At 34.9% G+C, this 17,734-nt stretch overlaps 1 protein-coding gene across 1 annotated transcript in view; it reads right to left on the reverse strand.

Annotated features, from left to right (window-relative positions):
• Positions 1-17,734, reverse strand: part of AHR (aryl hydrocarbon receptor) — a 59,523-nt gene that overhangs the window by 8,890 nt on the left and 32,899 nt on the right. The window contains 6 exon segments of the mRNA XM_017836275.1: positions 1,092-1,201; positions 2,950-3,152; positions 3,982-4,112; positions 8,336-8,459; positions 10,250-10,339; positions 13,743-13,858. Coding sequence (XP_017691764.1) covers positions 1,092-1,201; positions 2,950-3,152; positions 3,982-4,112; positions 8,336-8,459; positions 10,250-10,339; positions 13,743-13,858 — 774 coding nt within the window.

Below are 17,734 nucleotides of genomic sequence, written 5' to 3' on the forward strand. Positions count from 1 at the left end.
AGTACTTTCACATTTTGACTGGTTAATGCAGAGGTACTTCAAAATCTATTTTTCACTCACACTACCACCTCACTAACAATGCTTGATAAACATATTACATTTTCATTGTATATTGTTGAAAAAAAAGTATTTCTAGATAGAAAAATTAAATAAAAAGTATTAGAAGCTTAAGAATCCTAACCAAAAATAATCTTGGATACAAGACCTCTTTTTTTAATCTTAGCATCCTAAGTGGAGCAAAACCAGTTTTAAGACAAAATTTCAAACCATTCATTCTGAAGTTTCATCCCATTCTATTCTGGAACCATTTCTTCCTTATTCTTTATGAAAGAAACAAAACCACTGACAGGCAACAGTGACTGAGCTATACCCAAAACAGAAAATGTGCTTAATAAAGGCTGAGAACTAACATACTGAAGGAGCTATTTAACTTTATATAAGGGAACAAAAGAAAAAAACACTTTCAAGAGAAGTCAGTAGAAAAGAAGAAGCACAAAAATGTCCTGAAGATGACTGTAAATTCCAAAGACAAATACGCTACAACCAGCAAAAAAGTAAAACCAAAGTCCACTAAATAGTTATAGATTAGATAGTTGATACCTATTTCCTTAGCTTAAAACATCATACTTCTCTCCATAAAACGTTAGTTAAAGCAAATTAAGCTGTCAAGAATCAAAACCAGAAATGGGTAGGATACTAGCATGTTAAATTACAGATTAATTTCTGGTAAAAATCTTATACCAGTGTCAAAAGAAAATGCTTCATTTAACTTGCTAACAGGAAAGCTATCTTTGAAATAGTCTCCTTGCCCAAAGGAAGTTGTTGAAATAGCAGAAGTTGGGTTGAGCAGAGAAGGAAGTGAGAAGAGCAAGATGTGACAGAGATTGGAATATATATCCTACAAGGGTCTAGATAGGAATAGTAAATATTTCTTCAACCACTATAAGTTTTTATAGGGAGGGAAAGATTACACGAAATAAACAGTGTTCTTTTTGTTAACTTTTTCTTTAAACAGTACTTCATATTACATTCATACTGAGAAAATACTCCATACTTCGATTTCTCAGCCTTTCTTGGGGAACAAAACTTACTTCGAATATGATTTTCAGCACAATAAAGCATATCAGCTGCATGAATAAACTGGTATCCTGTTCCTCTCATACACAGCTCTGCTTCAGTGTATCCCAGGACAATTTTTCCTCTGGAAGTTAAAAACAAAAAATTGCAACACTGCTGATGAACCAAGTCACAGAATAAATGCCAAGCAAGTTAATTATGGCTAGAACATTTCAGACACAAGTGCTAACTATACTTTGTTGCAATATCAATTGTATGCAGAAGCAGGGCAGCTGTAATAAAAAATACAGTTAACAAATCATAAAATCTTAACTAGTCTACCAGCTTGCCTTCAATGACTAGGAATGGTTTCAAAAGCTGTTAGATCATAAAAAAAAATGTGGATGCCTACATCTGGACTCTCAATTCCATACTTTTGAACACATTCACTTCTAGCAGGCAGCTCCCATTTGTTACAATGAAAGACACTGTTTTCTTAGCCCTATTTCATAGCATTTACCTGTAGGCGCTTGCATGTAGAATTAAGTAGGGGTTTAACTTTAGCTATCTAAATCTTCTTGTCTAACTCAGTATTTTTAGTAGCTTAAAGTTCAAAACAGGGTGTATCTCATAACTATATCCCCTTTGCTATTTACTGATTTAGGACCCTTGCATTTGCATTTAAACAAGATACACCTCAGAGGAGTACTGTCAAGAGCCATGTTTGACCCTGGTAGCTAAAATTAGAGTACTTTACTAGAGGTCGGAGAGATGAAAAACTTAACAGCATTCATGTGATCTCTATGAGATACATGATAAAATAGTCAAAAAGAGACTTAAACAGGACTTGAAACAAGGAAATGGAGAGTCAAAGACAGGATGGTAAAAAAAGAAAAAAGTAGGGATGGGGAACAATATATGTAAGAGTAAAAACTGTTACAAAAATTGAAGGTTTCAAGTGAATGAAAAACAATCAGAAGAAAGAGATGCCTGTGTTAACATTTTGCTAACTTTTACTTGTATCAGTTTACAGAAGTCAAGTAAAACATTTTGGTCTCACAGTAGACAGAATACTGAGTAATTTGATTCTATTCTACAAGTAGGAATAGAAATCCATATGAGATTCCACTGAAAATTCATCTGAAAGCATTATCAGTCAAAAATAGGAGGGAAAGGAGAATGAAGGAAGGAAGGAGGCCAGAGGCTTTTATTTTGATAAAGAAGCATCTTAATGGGCTTCTTGCCATGTTGATGCAAAGTTACATTATTTTGATCTAGTAATGCACTAGTGTTTCCAAATCTCACATAGGGAAAAGAATGGTTTGGAAATGGGTAAAAGTAGTAATATAAAAAAGGACTTAATTTGTTTATTTTGAAGAAAATGACATTTCCATTGTATTTTACATCTATTTGAACTGAATGAGAAAATATGCATGTAGAATAAAATGAAACACTTTTTCTATCTGTTCTAAAACCAAATTTCAAACCAGATTTAAATATGAAACTTTTCTTAACTCAGTAGTATTCTACCTTTTGGGCTTTTTATTTTGGGTTGGGTTTGTGCCTTCTTTGCTTTTTGCTTTGTCTTGGTGGGTTTGAGTTTTTTTGGTTTTTGTTTGTTTTTTTTTTGAGGGAGTCAGTGGTGCTGTTCTGTTTTTTAAACAACTGAAAGTCAGAAAGCAGTAGGCCATTTCAAGGAAGTAGACTATGACAATCCCATTTCTGTTTACTTACTAAGAGGGCTGAAGAGAAAAACCATAACAGTTTCTAAGCAATCATCACTGAATCAGCATATATACTGAAAGAGTAGCCTGCTTTATATTTCAAATACATACATGAAACCTATCTCATCAGCAAAATATTAGACTATTATGCAGAATAATTTACACCTACTTTGCATCACAGCCAGTAGGTGTGAAATCCAGTTTGTGTTTAGTTCTGAAGATGAAGTTTTTGGTTCGTATCTCAAGGATGGATGGTGGCTGAAGAGGAGTTGCTACTGCAAACAGAGCAAGCTGAGGAGACAAAGTAGCACCATCCTTCCCTTTCTTGTTTTGTCCATGGAGAAACTTTAACCGTCCTTGAAAGTTCATAGCCTTAGGACAAAGAAAAAAGTAACTGTTATACACTGGAGATATTTAGGAGTAAGATATTTCTGTTATGAAATAAAATATATATTTTTATTTTTTCTAAGTTCATCAGATTCAAACTTTGTAGCATGGCACACATAAAAGTTACCTAGCAAGTATAGAATACTGTTGTTACACTCCTGAGTGTGACACTTCAAGATCTACTAATCAACACAAAAAGGAATTAATGAAAGGTTGTTCTGTAAAAAAATCTCCAAACATGTAACAGCAAGTGTCAACTGGGGCTTCTAATATTCTAAAAAACATGGCATTATACATCCATATAATTATAACAACATTTATCTTGCAGATGTATATATTTCATTTTGCAATGGCAAACAATTCTATTTGTCACTAAGAGGATGATAACATATTTGTTCCAAAATCTACACAATAGACTACCAAAAAAACATTAAAAAGAGCAAGCACAGACTTTCCATAATAAGGGAAAACTATGGTCCTGTTAGTTACTCTAACTTAGTGCATCTCAAGATATCCAACAGAAAATAATCTTGTAATGCTTTTTTATCTGCAAATCACACAGTACTTTACAAAAGCTGATGCTTATTTGCATTTCACTGAGGAAACTGAGCCATGAGAAATGAGAGAACCTGCACCTGGTCGTGACAACATGTTGAAGGAGACATATTCAGTGTCACTAGCTGAAACATTCTGGTTCAAGTAGCTCAGATATCTTTGGAGACTTAACAAATAAGTTTCTGTACATCTTGTTAGGATAATGCAGATGCTCAACTTTTAAGCGTACGTGGAAGTTTTTACGTAACTCTATACTCACCAGGAACCCAGATGAATTATCCAGGAGGCATCGTAACCTGCAGATGAAATTCCTTTCCATAAAGGAAGAATTCTCTGGAGGAAGTTGGTCTGGGTTATAATAGGTTGCTGGCTGTGAAAAGCCATTATCTCCTGCAGGAAAGGATTATTTATAAGGATTATTTTTAGAAGAACACCTAGTGAAGGCTATCTATAACAAACAATCTTCCGTCTCATAAACAAAGCATCAGGTCATGACCAGAGCAAGAACAATGTAAACTGGAAACATCCTCAGAACCTATAATGATTGCAACACTGATTAGTTATCAGTTCTTCTGATGGGATTATGTTTTACAGGCTATGGTATTTGAAAACTGCATACAATTTATTTTTAAGTATTTTTTCTTTGGGGTTTTTGTTGTTTGTGTTTTTAATTTATTCATTATGTTTGTCAACAACCTAGGTTCTGAATCAGTTGCAGAGAGCAGAGCTCTCAGCAGAGAGCACATCCATGTATCCTATAACAGTAGAGTCTGCAAAAAGGGTCCCTGTAGTAGCAACTATAGGAACTGGATATTCAAAAATGCAGGAGATCAAATGGTTACTTTTCAGACAGCCAGGTGAAAGCTGTAGCAATAAATAAAAATAAGCATCTTTAGGAAACCACCACAATAAATAAACGTGGGTACTTTCTCTAATGGATGCAAAAGCACTCTGCTAAACAGTGAAAATATTTCTGGGCTCTGCTGATCAAAACACCCTAGTTACCTCTCCAGAGGTACTTGGAGTACTTGTGTTTTGTGGATTGTTTTAAAAAATACTAAAAATCACGACTGTCAGCTAGGATAACAACACAGTTAACCCGTTCAGGAAAAGCATTTGCTGCTAAGTGGCATTTAGAAAACAGACTTAAACATTTGGAATATAAAGTAAAAACAGAAGGTAAATCAAAAACTTCCGATAGAATACATATGGTCTGCATGAGACTACATACACAGAAATACCAGAGCATGTCTACTCACAGCAAATATAAAACCCCACAAACTGGTAATTCCCTAGGAATTTATATATGTAGAATATTAAGTAAAAACCGTTTAAAATGCCATTGTAGAGTGTTAAATACTCTGTTATTTAAAAAAATAGTCCATGTACTCTGAGAGAACTGATTGTCATGTATGGACAAAAGAATAGTACAGATTTTAAGAACCCATATTGACCTTCCAGAGTTGGAGATGAGGTGGAGAGAGCATATCACTTCATAATGCACCACATTATGTTTTCTGGAACATAATTTTGTCTCTTGGACAGCTGGAAAAACTTACAGATAGGTTCAGTGGTTTGCACAATGGCAAACCAAACCCAAAGGAAAACAAATCCTTACCAAAAGCCAGTTCAATTTATTCTCCTATTAATTCAAGGGTCAGAACTGGAGCCAAATGAGATTGCGGATGGCTCACCAAGAGGCCTTGCAACTTAAGGCCATCTAAATCCAACAAAAAGTGTTGAGTTATCCAGCTTTTCAGATAAAATCAGGAGATACCTTTTTTTTCTTAAAAGAACTGCTATGCAAGGTCATTTTTTTCTGAACAAACTTCAACATATTGAGGGCTCTAGGTTATAGTGTGTACAAAAAGGGATAATCTGAAATTACAGCCATCTGCAAAACTGTGCATTGGCCAAAGCCACCATTATGAGCTAATCCCACAGGACCAGAAACTCAGATCCTTGTAGTCCAAGATAGCTACCAGCTAACTTTGATACTATAAAATAACAAATTCCCACACTCATCATATGAATGGTTCTCAACAGACAAAGCAAATTTACTTCCTTACTTTCTCTTGTTGCAGATTTGTTTTCTTTTTTTATTAATTCCCTAAATGCTGATGAGAATTTTCAACACTTCTGAGACAGGTTGGATGCTCCCTGAAGAAGCAATGATTATGAAGAAAGAGCAAAGAAACAGCTTGCAAATCCTAACTTATAATTCAAAAATATCAACTCTGACTGAGTGCAGCTCTAGCACTCAACAAGAAGTGCAAGTCCTTCTGCTGGCATCGTTGGCCCTGGTATGCTGGTATGCTCTTCAGCATTTCTGCCACAGGAGAAACTCAGTGTTATTCTTCTGGTAAATACAGAGCTGAAATCTATAGGCTCAGCAGGTTCAGCTGGGTTCTCTGAAGTGTTTGTCAACTTTCATAGTAAAATGGGCAGTTCCCAAGAGTGAGCACAGCTTTGGTGGAAGAAGCAGCTCTTGAGACGAGAGGGATTGAACTTGAAACATGAGGGAATGGGCTTCAAGCCCAAGCCTCCTACATTTGAGAAAGGAATAATGCTGCACTTTCTCAGGCAGGTAGGAGGCAGAGATGCTTTACTGCCAGGACCTTGGTGAAGTGACTCACTGTAAGAAGGCAAAGAATCTTACAGAGCATCTGCAATCCCTGGAACAAAACTACCAGTTAACACTGCAGGGGTTAGAACCCATATCTCTCATGAAGCTCACACTGGATCTCATCAAAACCATGGAGCGATGCCCAGAACATGCAGTGCATTAAGTCTTTGTCTTTAAGCTCAAGACCATACATGGTTGTGTAGCATGTGAACTTTAAAAGATAATCCAGACTTAAGGTCCCAAAGCAGATATTGGGGACTGAAAAATCAGGATTTTGCAAACTTCTCTGGGAATAAGACAGGACTGGGAGGATTGTCTGGGAAGTACAGTAATAGCTGAGGAAACCAGTGGTTTAGGGGTATACGAGAGTACTGAGTGAGAAATAACCAGTCCAGGCTACCTGAAGCAGTATTAGTTCCCAGACTCAGACTGGAATCTGTGCTGAAGCCTGAGAACAATTATAGTATATCTATAAATATCTACATAATGCTAGATGAATGTATGAAAAAGGAAATTAATTAACTTAGCAAAAATGGAAAGCACTCTCATGATCATAGCATTATCCTTTGTTGTAAATCTGAATTCAGTTTAAAAATCCTCAACATCCAAACCTTTTATGCTACCCAAGGCTCAAAAGTCATCATAGAATCACAGAATGGTTTGGGTTGGAAAGGACTTTAGAAATCACCTAATCAAAGCCCCCTGCCATGGGCAGGGACACATTCCACTAGACCAGGTTGCTCAAAGCCCCATCCAACCTGGCCTTGAACACTTTCAGAAATGGGGCATAACTAGTAGCTTTTAGTAAACTAGAAACACAAGATATGAAACAAACAATTGCAATCCTGCTCAGCACTTTCAGTGATTCAGTCAAATCTGATGTCAATTCAACCTGGTGTTGTACTTTTTAAACATAACCTTTCATAAATTCATATGCACTTGCTTAAGCACTATGGAACACCATTTCACTCTAAAGCAAACAATAAGTCACGACATAAAAATCTGGTTTCTGAGTGCCAGCAGCTGTTTGCTATACTAAACTGTACTATTAACTACTTGTGCAGCATATGCAGCAGGACTGTTTAGATAGATCCATAGATGATATAACAATGTTGACCACTGAATGAAAAAATGAAATATACTGAGCTGTGTTCAAATATCACAACATTTGTTGTTTTTAATTTCTCTATCAAATCATGGCCTTTCCATACTCTAAAATATTAAATATGAAACTGCTAAGAGTTCAAAATCAATTTACTTTATGAATGGTAGATTTATTAAAAACACTATGGACTTCTTACGGATTAAAAAAAAATACCTATAATCAAGTCACAGTAACAGAGAATTTTACCTACATATTTCATTAGCAGTTGTGTAAAATGGAGAATTAAAATAGAGCAGTTATTGTAATTATAAGGCAGGCACATGCTTCCTGTACTACATGTAACTATCTGTACCTACACATCTTTGTTCCGATATATAGGCAATGTCTTTCCCCTTAGTTTTTTCCTCAATATAGCAGGTCACTTAAGCATCAGCCAATAACGTGACAACCCAATGCTCTAACAAGCATACTATTTGATCTTAATGGCTCATCTATTTCATCTTTTATTCCTCTACCCCTTTTATGGCCAAGAGAAGTGCTGGTCTATGTGGCAAGGAATGCACTGTTCCCTATATTAACACCATCACTAACACATTCTTAGACTGATCAGACATGTAAGACATTGTCATTTATGCTCCAAATTAAAATCTTCCAATTTAAAGTATAATTAATATTTTTATGATGCTGTGCTATGAATAGCAGTGCTTATTTAAAGTGCAAAATACAGTAATTCTTACTGTTGCCTAAATAAAATTCTACTAAGTTTAAAAGATGTTATTCCTTCCTTTCTTCACATAAAGTTATCTAAACTTTTTTACATACACAAATTAAAAAAACCCAGCTAATCAGACAGATAAACACAGAAATTGGCTGCATTCTTACCTTGTACACTTGGTCCAGAATCTGCTGACTGGGCAGGATTCAGTGCCCAATGTAGCTGTCGCTGAAACTCAGGTCTGTCTTCTGTGTGAATCAATTCAAATACACTCTGGTGTATAATATCCGACTATGTACAAATGAAAAAAGGTGGGAAAGAACAAGAATAAGAAAATTATATGACAATATGATATAAGTTGTCTGGTTGACAACACTGCTATGGATATGGGAAAATCCAGTTTCCTCAGGGATAAATACATACAATCACATGCACGTGGCAGAGCTTCACAAAACAGTTTTTAGCAGCACAGGGAATTCAGCTACACCCATGACTGCAAACATGGGAAACAATAATAAAATATATTTTCTAAGGAAGAAAAAATAACACTATGTCAACTATCTCTTTACCTGCTTTTATCTAAGAAAGGTTGGAACTTTTATGCTTAGGTTCTGTTTAAGTAATTTAACTTTACATACTGGTAATAAAGTACTTGCCAGCTAGGACTTGACTTGACCCATTATACGTGCTACAGTATAATACAAAAGAAGCTAAAGACCCTGAACCAAACAGCTTCCAAAACTAAGTCAAGTAGATTATGAACAGTGCATTTGTTTGCCTGAAAGCTTTGTCACTCCTTAAGGATGTGTAAAACATGTAATTATTAAGCTCTTATATCACCACCAATTGTGTTGTTAGGAATGTAATCTAAATGGCAAAGGTACAACACTGAGGATCAGTCATTGAAGGAAATTAAGGGGGAAAAAAGCACCCAAAATATTCAAGATAAGACTCAGTCGACTGAGAGGAGTTAAGTTCCCTGTTTTCAAAGACCCAACCATTATATAAACAGAACATATTTAAAATAAAACATAGATCTAAAGTAATTGAGGTGAACTGGCAAAAGCAGAAGTTTAACTCAAATTTGGCTTTGATGAATTTAATAAAAAAAAATCAGTATTTTCCAGAACAAATTGCCAGAAATGCTAGTTTTTGTAAATTTAAGACTTCACTTCTATATCATGCACTTGATTTACTAGTATTACTATATAAATTTTATGCCCAATTTGTTTCCCAAGTTTTTCTCTTTTTTCATTCCCCAACACTGAAAGAATATGTAGCCCCAGGAATAATGATGTTTTGTTTGAAATACTTTCTTTTACACAAACATTCCTCAGTTCAATAGTTATCTAAAATTGCAGACCAACCAGAATTTCTCCCTATTTTTAGACAGCAACTGAATCTATCAACATTCAGCATCCACAGATACACACTGATAACTATAACTAAGCTTCTATCATCTCCACATAAAGGAATCCCAGGAGTTCTGTAACGAAGGCAACATTTGCCTACTATGCCTTGGTCTTTACTAGTTTGGTTCCTGGCTTGAAAGCCCACTAAAGTCAGCCATATGTGATCTGCACCATAAATAGTAAAGAAAAAAAATGCTTGTTTTGAAAGAAATAATTAAATAAATAAACATGACCAAGAGAACACTAAAATTCTAAAAATACTAAAATTACTCACTTGATACTTAAAAATCTCAAGCCATATGGTAATAATTTTGCATGAAAGGTTTCTATTAAAATAATTACCTTCCCATTGAATTATGTCTCACTCAGCATCATAAACTGGGTAACACCACAGTATAAATTTCAAACAGTTGTTACAGTGAAGACTAATTAAGTGTGAAAACTTCCTATCTTGCCTAACTCAACTTTGGAAATTATATTCCTGTTGTGCTTGGCCTGACATCCTGGCTATGTAAACTGATAGAAAAGTAATATGGTTTAAAAGTGATCCAACCCAAAGTACCTAACTGAGATTTTTATTACACAAACTATCAGACCCTAAATACAAACACTGATGTTCTCTGAAAGTAAGCAAAACCTCTGGAAAAAAAGAGGAAAAAATAAACTTACTTGTTGGAAGCCCAAATAGTCTTGGATGGTAGAAGAGACGTAAAAAACCAGAGCATCTGCTGTAACAACTAAGACAAACCCATTTAATGCCTGGGGAGGAAACACACCGATCTGTCACCTTCACAGACAAAATTCCAGACAATTATTGTGGCTGTAAGTCTGCCTATACTCTACTCTCCCAATAAAATGTGAGGCATGCAAAACCATATCATTATCTAACAGCATAAACAGAAGGATTCTTCATTGCTTCTCTCTACCTGTTACAATGAAGAAAACTAGCTCTAATGGAAAAAAAAATAAAACTGTTCTTTTGGAAAATTCAGGGGAGAAGCCAAACCCTGTTGATGACTTTTAAATACTTTTGACTGTGGATGAGGGACAACAGTATGAACAACTATAAGTTTTTCTAATATCAACCACAGTTCACAATGCTTGTGTGGCTCAGCCCTTTGGTACCCCCAGCTGCCCACCAGCACAAATAAGAGCCATGCCACAACCCCAGTCCCAAAATCCACTCTATTTATAGTGCAGGCAGGCCTCTGTGAACAGGAAATCAAGCTATCAAGATCACCCATATAGTCCAAGAAAACATTTTATAGCTTACTTAAAATAGAAAACCTCTGCACAAGTGGACTGTTGCAAGTAAACAATGTTTTTGAAGAGATTTCCCCCTCCATGAAGCAGCAGACTAGGCGGCTCCACACTCAAAGTCACGCAAAGGGCATTTATCTGAACTCCCAATCAATACGGTTCATGGCAATTGTTGTGATAGCAAACAGTAAATTTGTGACTTGGCAGCTCATCTGAAAGGTACCGATTTACTTCTATGGATTTCAGTCAAGATTTAACAAAAGGCTGTCTCAAGGGGCTGGATTAAGTACATTGTGCCACTTAATTTCCTCAACTGCACTCAAAGGGAAATTTGGCCAGCATACTCAAAACATTTTTTAAAAACTTTATTATGCAAAATAATTGTAACACAGAAAATGTTAAATAAGTGAAGGATATGCTATATCTTACTGTAACAACTTAATAATATAGAGGTTAAATATCTGATTAAATGACTGGCCTTTAAATGCTGTGAACCACTCCTATTTAATGTGTAGACATATCTTAATCTACTCTCACAGAGTTGTGAGCTCTGTAAAAACTCCTTATACAAGTTTAGTGAATTTTACATTAATAAAGAATGAGCTAAAAAAGCCTTAATAATCATTTGAAATTAAATAGCATAGCCAATCCAAGAAATCTTTATTTGTTACATAGAATCCTTGGGTTTGCTGAAGTTTGCAGTAATTTCAAGAGAGCAGAATGCCGCAATGGCAGGTGCTTGTGTCCTCTGCTGACCTACTCTGCAGGGCATTTCGCCTCAAGTGCTGGATAGAAAAAGTCTGCAAGCTGCCCGGTATCTAACTCTGTCTCAAACGTTAAAATTGGTTATTCTGGTCTGTGTCATATAAAGCTACGTACACCTCCTGTACCTGGATTGCAACCACATTTTACTGTGGCTCTGGTACACAGTTCACCTTGAACCAGGATTGCTACTAAAAAAATCATATGCATTCTGTAAGCCAAAAATACTGTAAAATGCATGTATCCGGATATATCAATAAATGGGAGGTAAGTTCTGATGGAGCCTTTTGCAAAATGCAATCCAAAAATAATTATTTTTAAAGAAATAGTGAAATTTCTCAGGAAGCACTCTGGAGCACTGAAGATAAAACTTGTGCCTCCAAAAAATGCTCTCAATACTCCTAATACAAAGGCAATTACGAAACTGTTCATTACTGGTGAGAAGTTCTAAAAATTTCTTAGAGGTCATCATTTGCCTTGCACTTTTTATCATAAACTTGCTTAGACCTTAATAGATCATGTAGTTAAAATAAGAAACTGGAAATAATTTTAAAAATTGTGAAGGACATAATTTTGATTTTAAGGAAAGCACATTTGTGTATTTGATCTCTACTTCCACAGTATATTGAATTGGTAAGGCAGTTGCTATGTTGGCAATTTAAGACAATTTCCTGTTTGTTAGGAAACAAGAGAAAACATCTGATGAACAAATAGAAAAAAATGCAAACAATATGATGTGTATTCATACCACCTTTGCAAAAAAACTCAAACAAATTCATCAATTATACTTTAAGGGAAGGATTTTATCAATATTTACATCTTACTGATTACCAGTATCTTCTAGAAAATTCCCACTTTCATCTCTCATGAGTTTTTACATTATCTAAGATAACTCTGGTTTTTTTCACATATTTAAAATATTTACAAAACAAACTCCTTTAGAAAATTCAGTTAATTTACTTACTTCACAAGATGGGCAGAATTTACAGTAAAATATATTATCCATTTAATTTTCATACTGAAAAACAGTTCCCTCATATCACTTCCACTTGGAAGTCATAGAACCCCCCCTATATTTCACATAAAATAGATGCCTCCAATATAAACCTTATAATTTACCTTTTTAGATAATTCTTGTTTAAAAAGAAAGCTGTTCACCTGCAGTAATTCCATAACTGTTCTTCATTATACTTTATTAAGGTTAGAAAATTACATACATGTCCTAGTTTTTTAGTTGGTTAGAAAACAATTTTCAACTAGCATTAATTTAAAGTAATTGTTTTGTGGGATTCTTAGAACTTGTTTTCATTTCTACTCTTTGAACACTGAAATTAATTTTGCTCTAAGCAAACAATTGGCTCTGACAATGATTTTCCATTTCTAATAGATACATCAGTGGGAAACCTGGGAAGAAGACAGATTATCAGCATTTTTCAAATGAAGCTGCAGGTCACAGTAAAATCTATTTTGTGAAACTAATTAGAACATTGGAATACTTTTATTAGTAATTTCCCAAGTTTAATCTGGATCTAGTATTATATCATTATTCATATGTTTTGACACTCTAGGACATCAAAACAGGCTAAAGAATTTAAGAAAAAAAAAAGAAAATCACCAATACTCTTTTTTATTAATACTTTCTATTAGTTCATAATATTGAAAGTTATTGAAAGTTGAGGTGTTTTTTAAATTTTGTCCTGAACCTACACTATGGACCACTGAGTTCTTTCAAACTACCAAGAAAGCTAGATATTTCAGCAACACTGAGGTCTTTTAAAGAGAAATTGTTTCTTTTAGACAATTAGTCACCAAATTTACAGTCAATTACTAACTTATCTGACCCTTATGAAGACCATTACTTTATATTAATATCTTTATTAACAATAGATGCAAAGAGCTGGGAAAGAAACCTCCAATAAATTACTTGGAAACACTTGAAGTGGAGCCCACATTCTAACACCACTCTATATCACTACCAGAAAAAGTGCAAGAGCTGTATAATATTACCTTAAAGAAAATGAGAAAAGGATTTCACAATAAGAAAACTTACTTTTCAAATCTCATCAGTGAATACAGTATGTTACATACAATAGTTTTTTTAATGTAAATCTTTGTACAATATATCCATTGCAAAAAATACCTGCAGTAGGAGTTCTCCTTCCAGGATCTGCATCCCTTCTCCACACTTTGCTGTTCTACAGTTTTCCTGAATGCCATTTCTTTCTGGTCTTGTAGAGTTAGAAGATTTTAATGCAACTAGAACAAAGAAAGAAAAACGTTGAGCTATCTTTGAAAGGCTCATCAGAAATTTACGTAATGATGTGCTATTTTGTGTAAGAAAAAATGTATTTAAAAGACGCCTATAAAGTCAATCTAATGAAAACTTCTGTTTCCATGTCAAACTTTTTCCTTACCTTTAGAGCTAACCTCCAAATTTGTCATCCTTCTCCATTCTATACTATAATACTTTCACTACAGAAGCAGTATTATTGAAATCAATCCAAATCTCATAACTTTATACCTCTTTTTTTCCTTCTTGTCTTTACTGTAAGACTCACTTCTAGTCTGTCACTCTTGTGACAAACAAATGACACTTGTTTTCATACACCAACCTCCTATAACCTGACAACAGCTCTGTATTAAGGTATGAAAACAGTTGCACTTCTCTAATTTCAAACATCAAACTATGGTTCATCAGATACAGAAACCTGCTCTAGACAAAAAGCTCCCTTCAGGGAAAGGAAGGAGAGAAACATGAACCCTAAATGTGCATTACACACTAAAGAACACAGAGAAAGGTATTTCAAACAAAAAGATTTGGGTTGGGGTTTCTTTTTTCTGTCATAGTTAAATTTCAACCATTTAAACAACTAAGCAAACTTTCCAATTTCAGATAAAATACTATAACCATGAATCATCATTATTCACGTCATAAATACATCCAACTAAAAGAAAAAAATTACTCAGCAACTAAGAGATTGAGAATCAGACTATATTGCTACAAGTTTCCCATCTCTGCATCCTTCCAATAAACAAGATGCTATCAAGTAAAATTAGTTACCAGCAGATCACCTATAACTCAGAATTTACCTACCTTACATAGTTCCAAAAAAGAGAGAAAAAAATAAAGTCTTCAAATCTGAAATTAGTCTGAGTAGGTCTGCAGTGCCTAAACAGCTTAAAATTACTTGAGCAATTGTACCTTAACCCTTTAGCATAAAGCTAAAGGTCACCACCTGCCCCAACCCCAAAATTTCTAAGCTGCAAAGCAATGGAAATTTATAAAAACAACTGCACTTCTGTAAAATACCATGGTTTATCTCACAGCCATGAGATATCCACCCTAAATTCCAACCAATTTTTCAACCTGCTGAAAACTTTCATTTTTCCACTGCTCAGAACTTTAGTCAAGAATCCTGAAGAACTTCTGTTCACTTGCTTTTAAACTATGCTAAATGATATTTTACACTACCTATAATGATGCCTTTCAGGTTTTTTAAGCTATCACTGCAGCTAACAACTTTCAAGCCAGACAGTTTTCATTAAAATATCCCTCAAAGGCAGTGTAGATGAAAAACGTGTTCTAAAATGACATTAACTGAATAATCAGATCAGAATTTATCTAAGGGTTTGCTTTGAAATTTAAACCTTAATGCTGTTCTTCCTACCAGATAGTTAAAAAATCCTGCAACAGACCACACAGAGTTGCAGTTGCAAATTCACTTTGAATTCAAGTGAATGGGATATGTAGCCAGTTTTTTTTCCTGAGCATTATTTGAAAAGGATACCTAGAATATTCACTAAACACTAACGAAGGCCACAATCAGCAGAAGAAAACTTATTATCTTTTTAATTTATATTTTATGATTATTGAAAAAGCTCCATTCAGCTGTGGAAGTTGCAAGTAAAGATGCCTATCACACTTACCATTCTGAAAAATACCAAATATAATTATATACAGGTGGTTTCTTTATCTTTTATAATGTCTTATGGAATAAAATCTGATAGATAAAATCTATCAATTGACAGAGCTCTAGAGGCTCAAACACAGATGATGCACTGGTGGCTATATTCCTCCTAACTTTCTAAGTGTACAAGAGGTACACGTGAAGTTAAACATTTTCCTGAATTGGAACCTACACCTTTTGCAGAAATCAGAATGTGGGTGGAATCAAGCTGTTGTAAACTGAGGCAGATGGAAAATTGCTGACAATCTGGATTAATAAAAATGGAAGATACAGTGGAAATTAGAGCTGTATCTATCACTGGGTGTTTATAGCTCCTGAAAAAAAAAAGGCAACAAATGCAAATTTACCTTGTTTTGACAGATAAATCACAGGCCTGTTAACACCTGTTACAAGCCACCCAAGTCCCTGGCACTGAACAACCCCGGCTATGTGGATGCACACTAGCAATGTGTGGTTCTATACAGTCAAACTGAAGGCTACTAGAAACAAGGGACCTCACAGTAAGGTAGGGTCACCTTGCCAGGCAGTAATTCTGAACAGACGTGGTCCCAGCACACAATGAAGTGGCCTCGGAAATATCAGCTGGAGATATAGTAACAGGTAATGAAAACGAGAACTAAATCTAAAAAGCATAACTTATCCAAAGGTAATATTACAGTCAACATGACCTAGCTTAAAACGAGCCATGTGTTCTGGTAGTTCTCAGTCTATGTTACTCATGTCATCAGACAAAATAATCCCAATGGTTCATTACTTTGTAATCTTTGAATCTCTGAATTAAGTACAACTCATTTTGGCCTATCCCCTCTTAATTTTCAGCCATGGGAAATTAAAACATGAATACTCCCACAGAGTAAATAGAAAAAATCTGTATACATACTCTAAAATACATTCACAATCAAATTACTTCTCAGAATTTCCCATTAATAACTTTAAATCAACAAAAATAAATCAAAGTTGTTCATACCTGTAAAAAACCAAACCAACCAAAAACAAACCCAAACCAAAATATATCTGTTACACAATTCTAGAAGGAGGGCTGGATTGTAAGCACCTGCTTTCCAAGTTAATGATTGTCATTTAATCCTGTGTCCAGCAATAAGCATCATTTCCATTGCCTAGATTTCCCTGATTAGAAGTACAAGCTGAATCCCAAAGACAATAAAACTAGATAGTGACCTTTGATAGATTTTTTTAGACATAAAACAACATTGTATTTTCTGGTACATTTCCTTCATAGTTGTGAAATGCTTTAGCACCCAAACCAGCAAATGTAAAAGACAGTCGGTTTTACATTTTATCTATAAAGATAAATTAAATAACAATGCTGACATCAATGTTTACCAGCTTCTTATCTCTGCTTCTAACTGTAACACTCAGGTGATAAGAGACTTGTATGGAGATGCAGTGTACTTTATTAGACTAACAGTATGTATTGGGGAAAAAAACCCCCAAGTTTGACATACAACTACTTCTTCAGGTCTGAAAGAGAATTCCAGCAACTGAGTTCCATCTACTGCCAAAAGCCATCTTTAATTTTAAAACCGCAAAATTATTCATTAAAAAAATTATATTCAATACCTAAGGACAAGAGGTATTAAGCAACCTTTCTTCTTTCCAGGGAACATCAGTCAGTTATATGAATGAATTATAAACAGCAGGCTGAATCAACTAATAATACATGATAGATTAATTTAATGAATTATCTGCCGAGATATTCAGAAGTTAATCTAATATGAGGAAAATTATTAAAAATATAAGTCTATCCACCATCTCATTTAACCTCCACACTGTTCTCATAGAAAGGTCCTAGTCCAAGATGAAAAAGGCCTTTTTCACCTTCAAAAACTTGATCTCTAGGGGATTATACTTAGTAGGTATGCTCCCCTCCCCCAGCTTCAACTCACAACCGGTGTCCTCTTGCTTCCAGGCTATAACTCCGGTTCTCAATGAGAGCCTTTGTCCTGACTTCCTCACTTGACAGCCAGCTGCTCCAAAGTCCCAACTCCACTATTTCACCCATTTCAGCTTGCAAAATCAACGACCATGCAGCCACCTGTACCTATCAGAGCACTTTCAGCAGGAATCTTGTAAATGATGATTCCTTACTCTGTCACAGAACAAGTGCAAATACACTCTACTGATTTCTTTGGCAGGCCTCTAC

The sequence above is a fragment of the Lepidothrix coronata genome, unplaced genomic scaffold (genome assembly GCF_001604755.1).
Source record: "Lepidothrix coronata isolate B3197 unplaced genomic scaffold, Lepidothrix_coronata-1.0 Scaffold273, whole genome shotgun sequence".
Classification (NCBI taxonomy): Eukaryota; Metazoa; Chordata; class Aves; order Passeriformes; family Pipridae; genus Lepidothrix; species Lepidothrix coronata.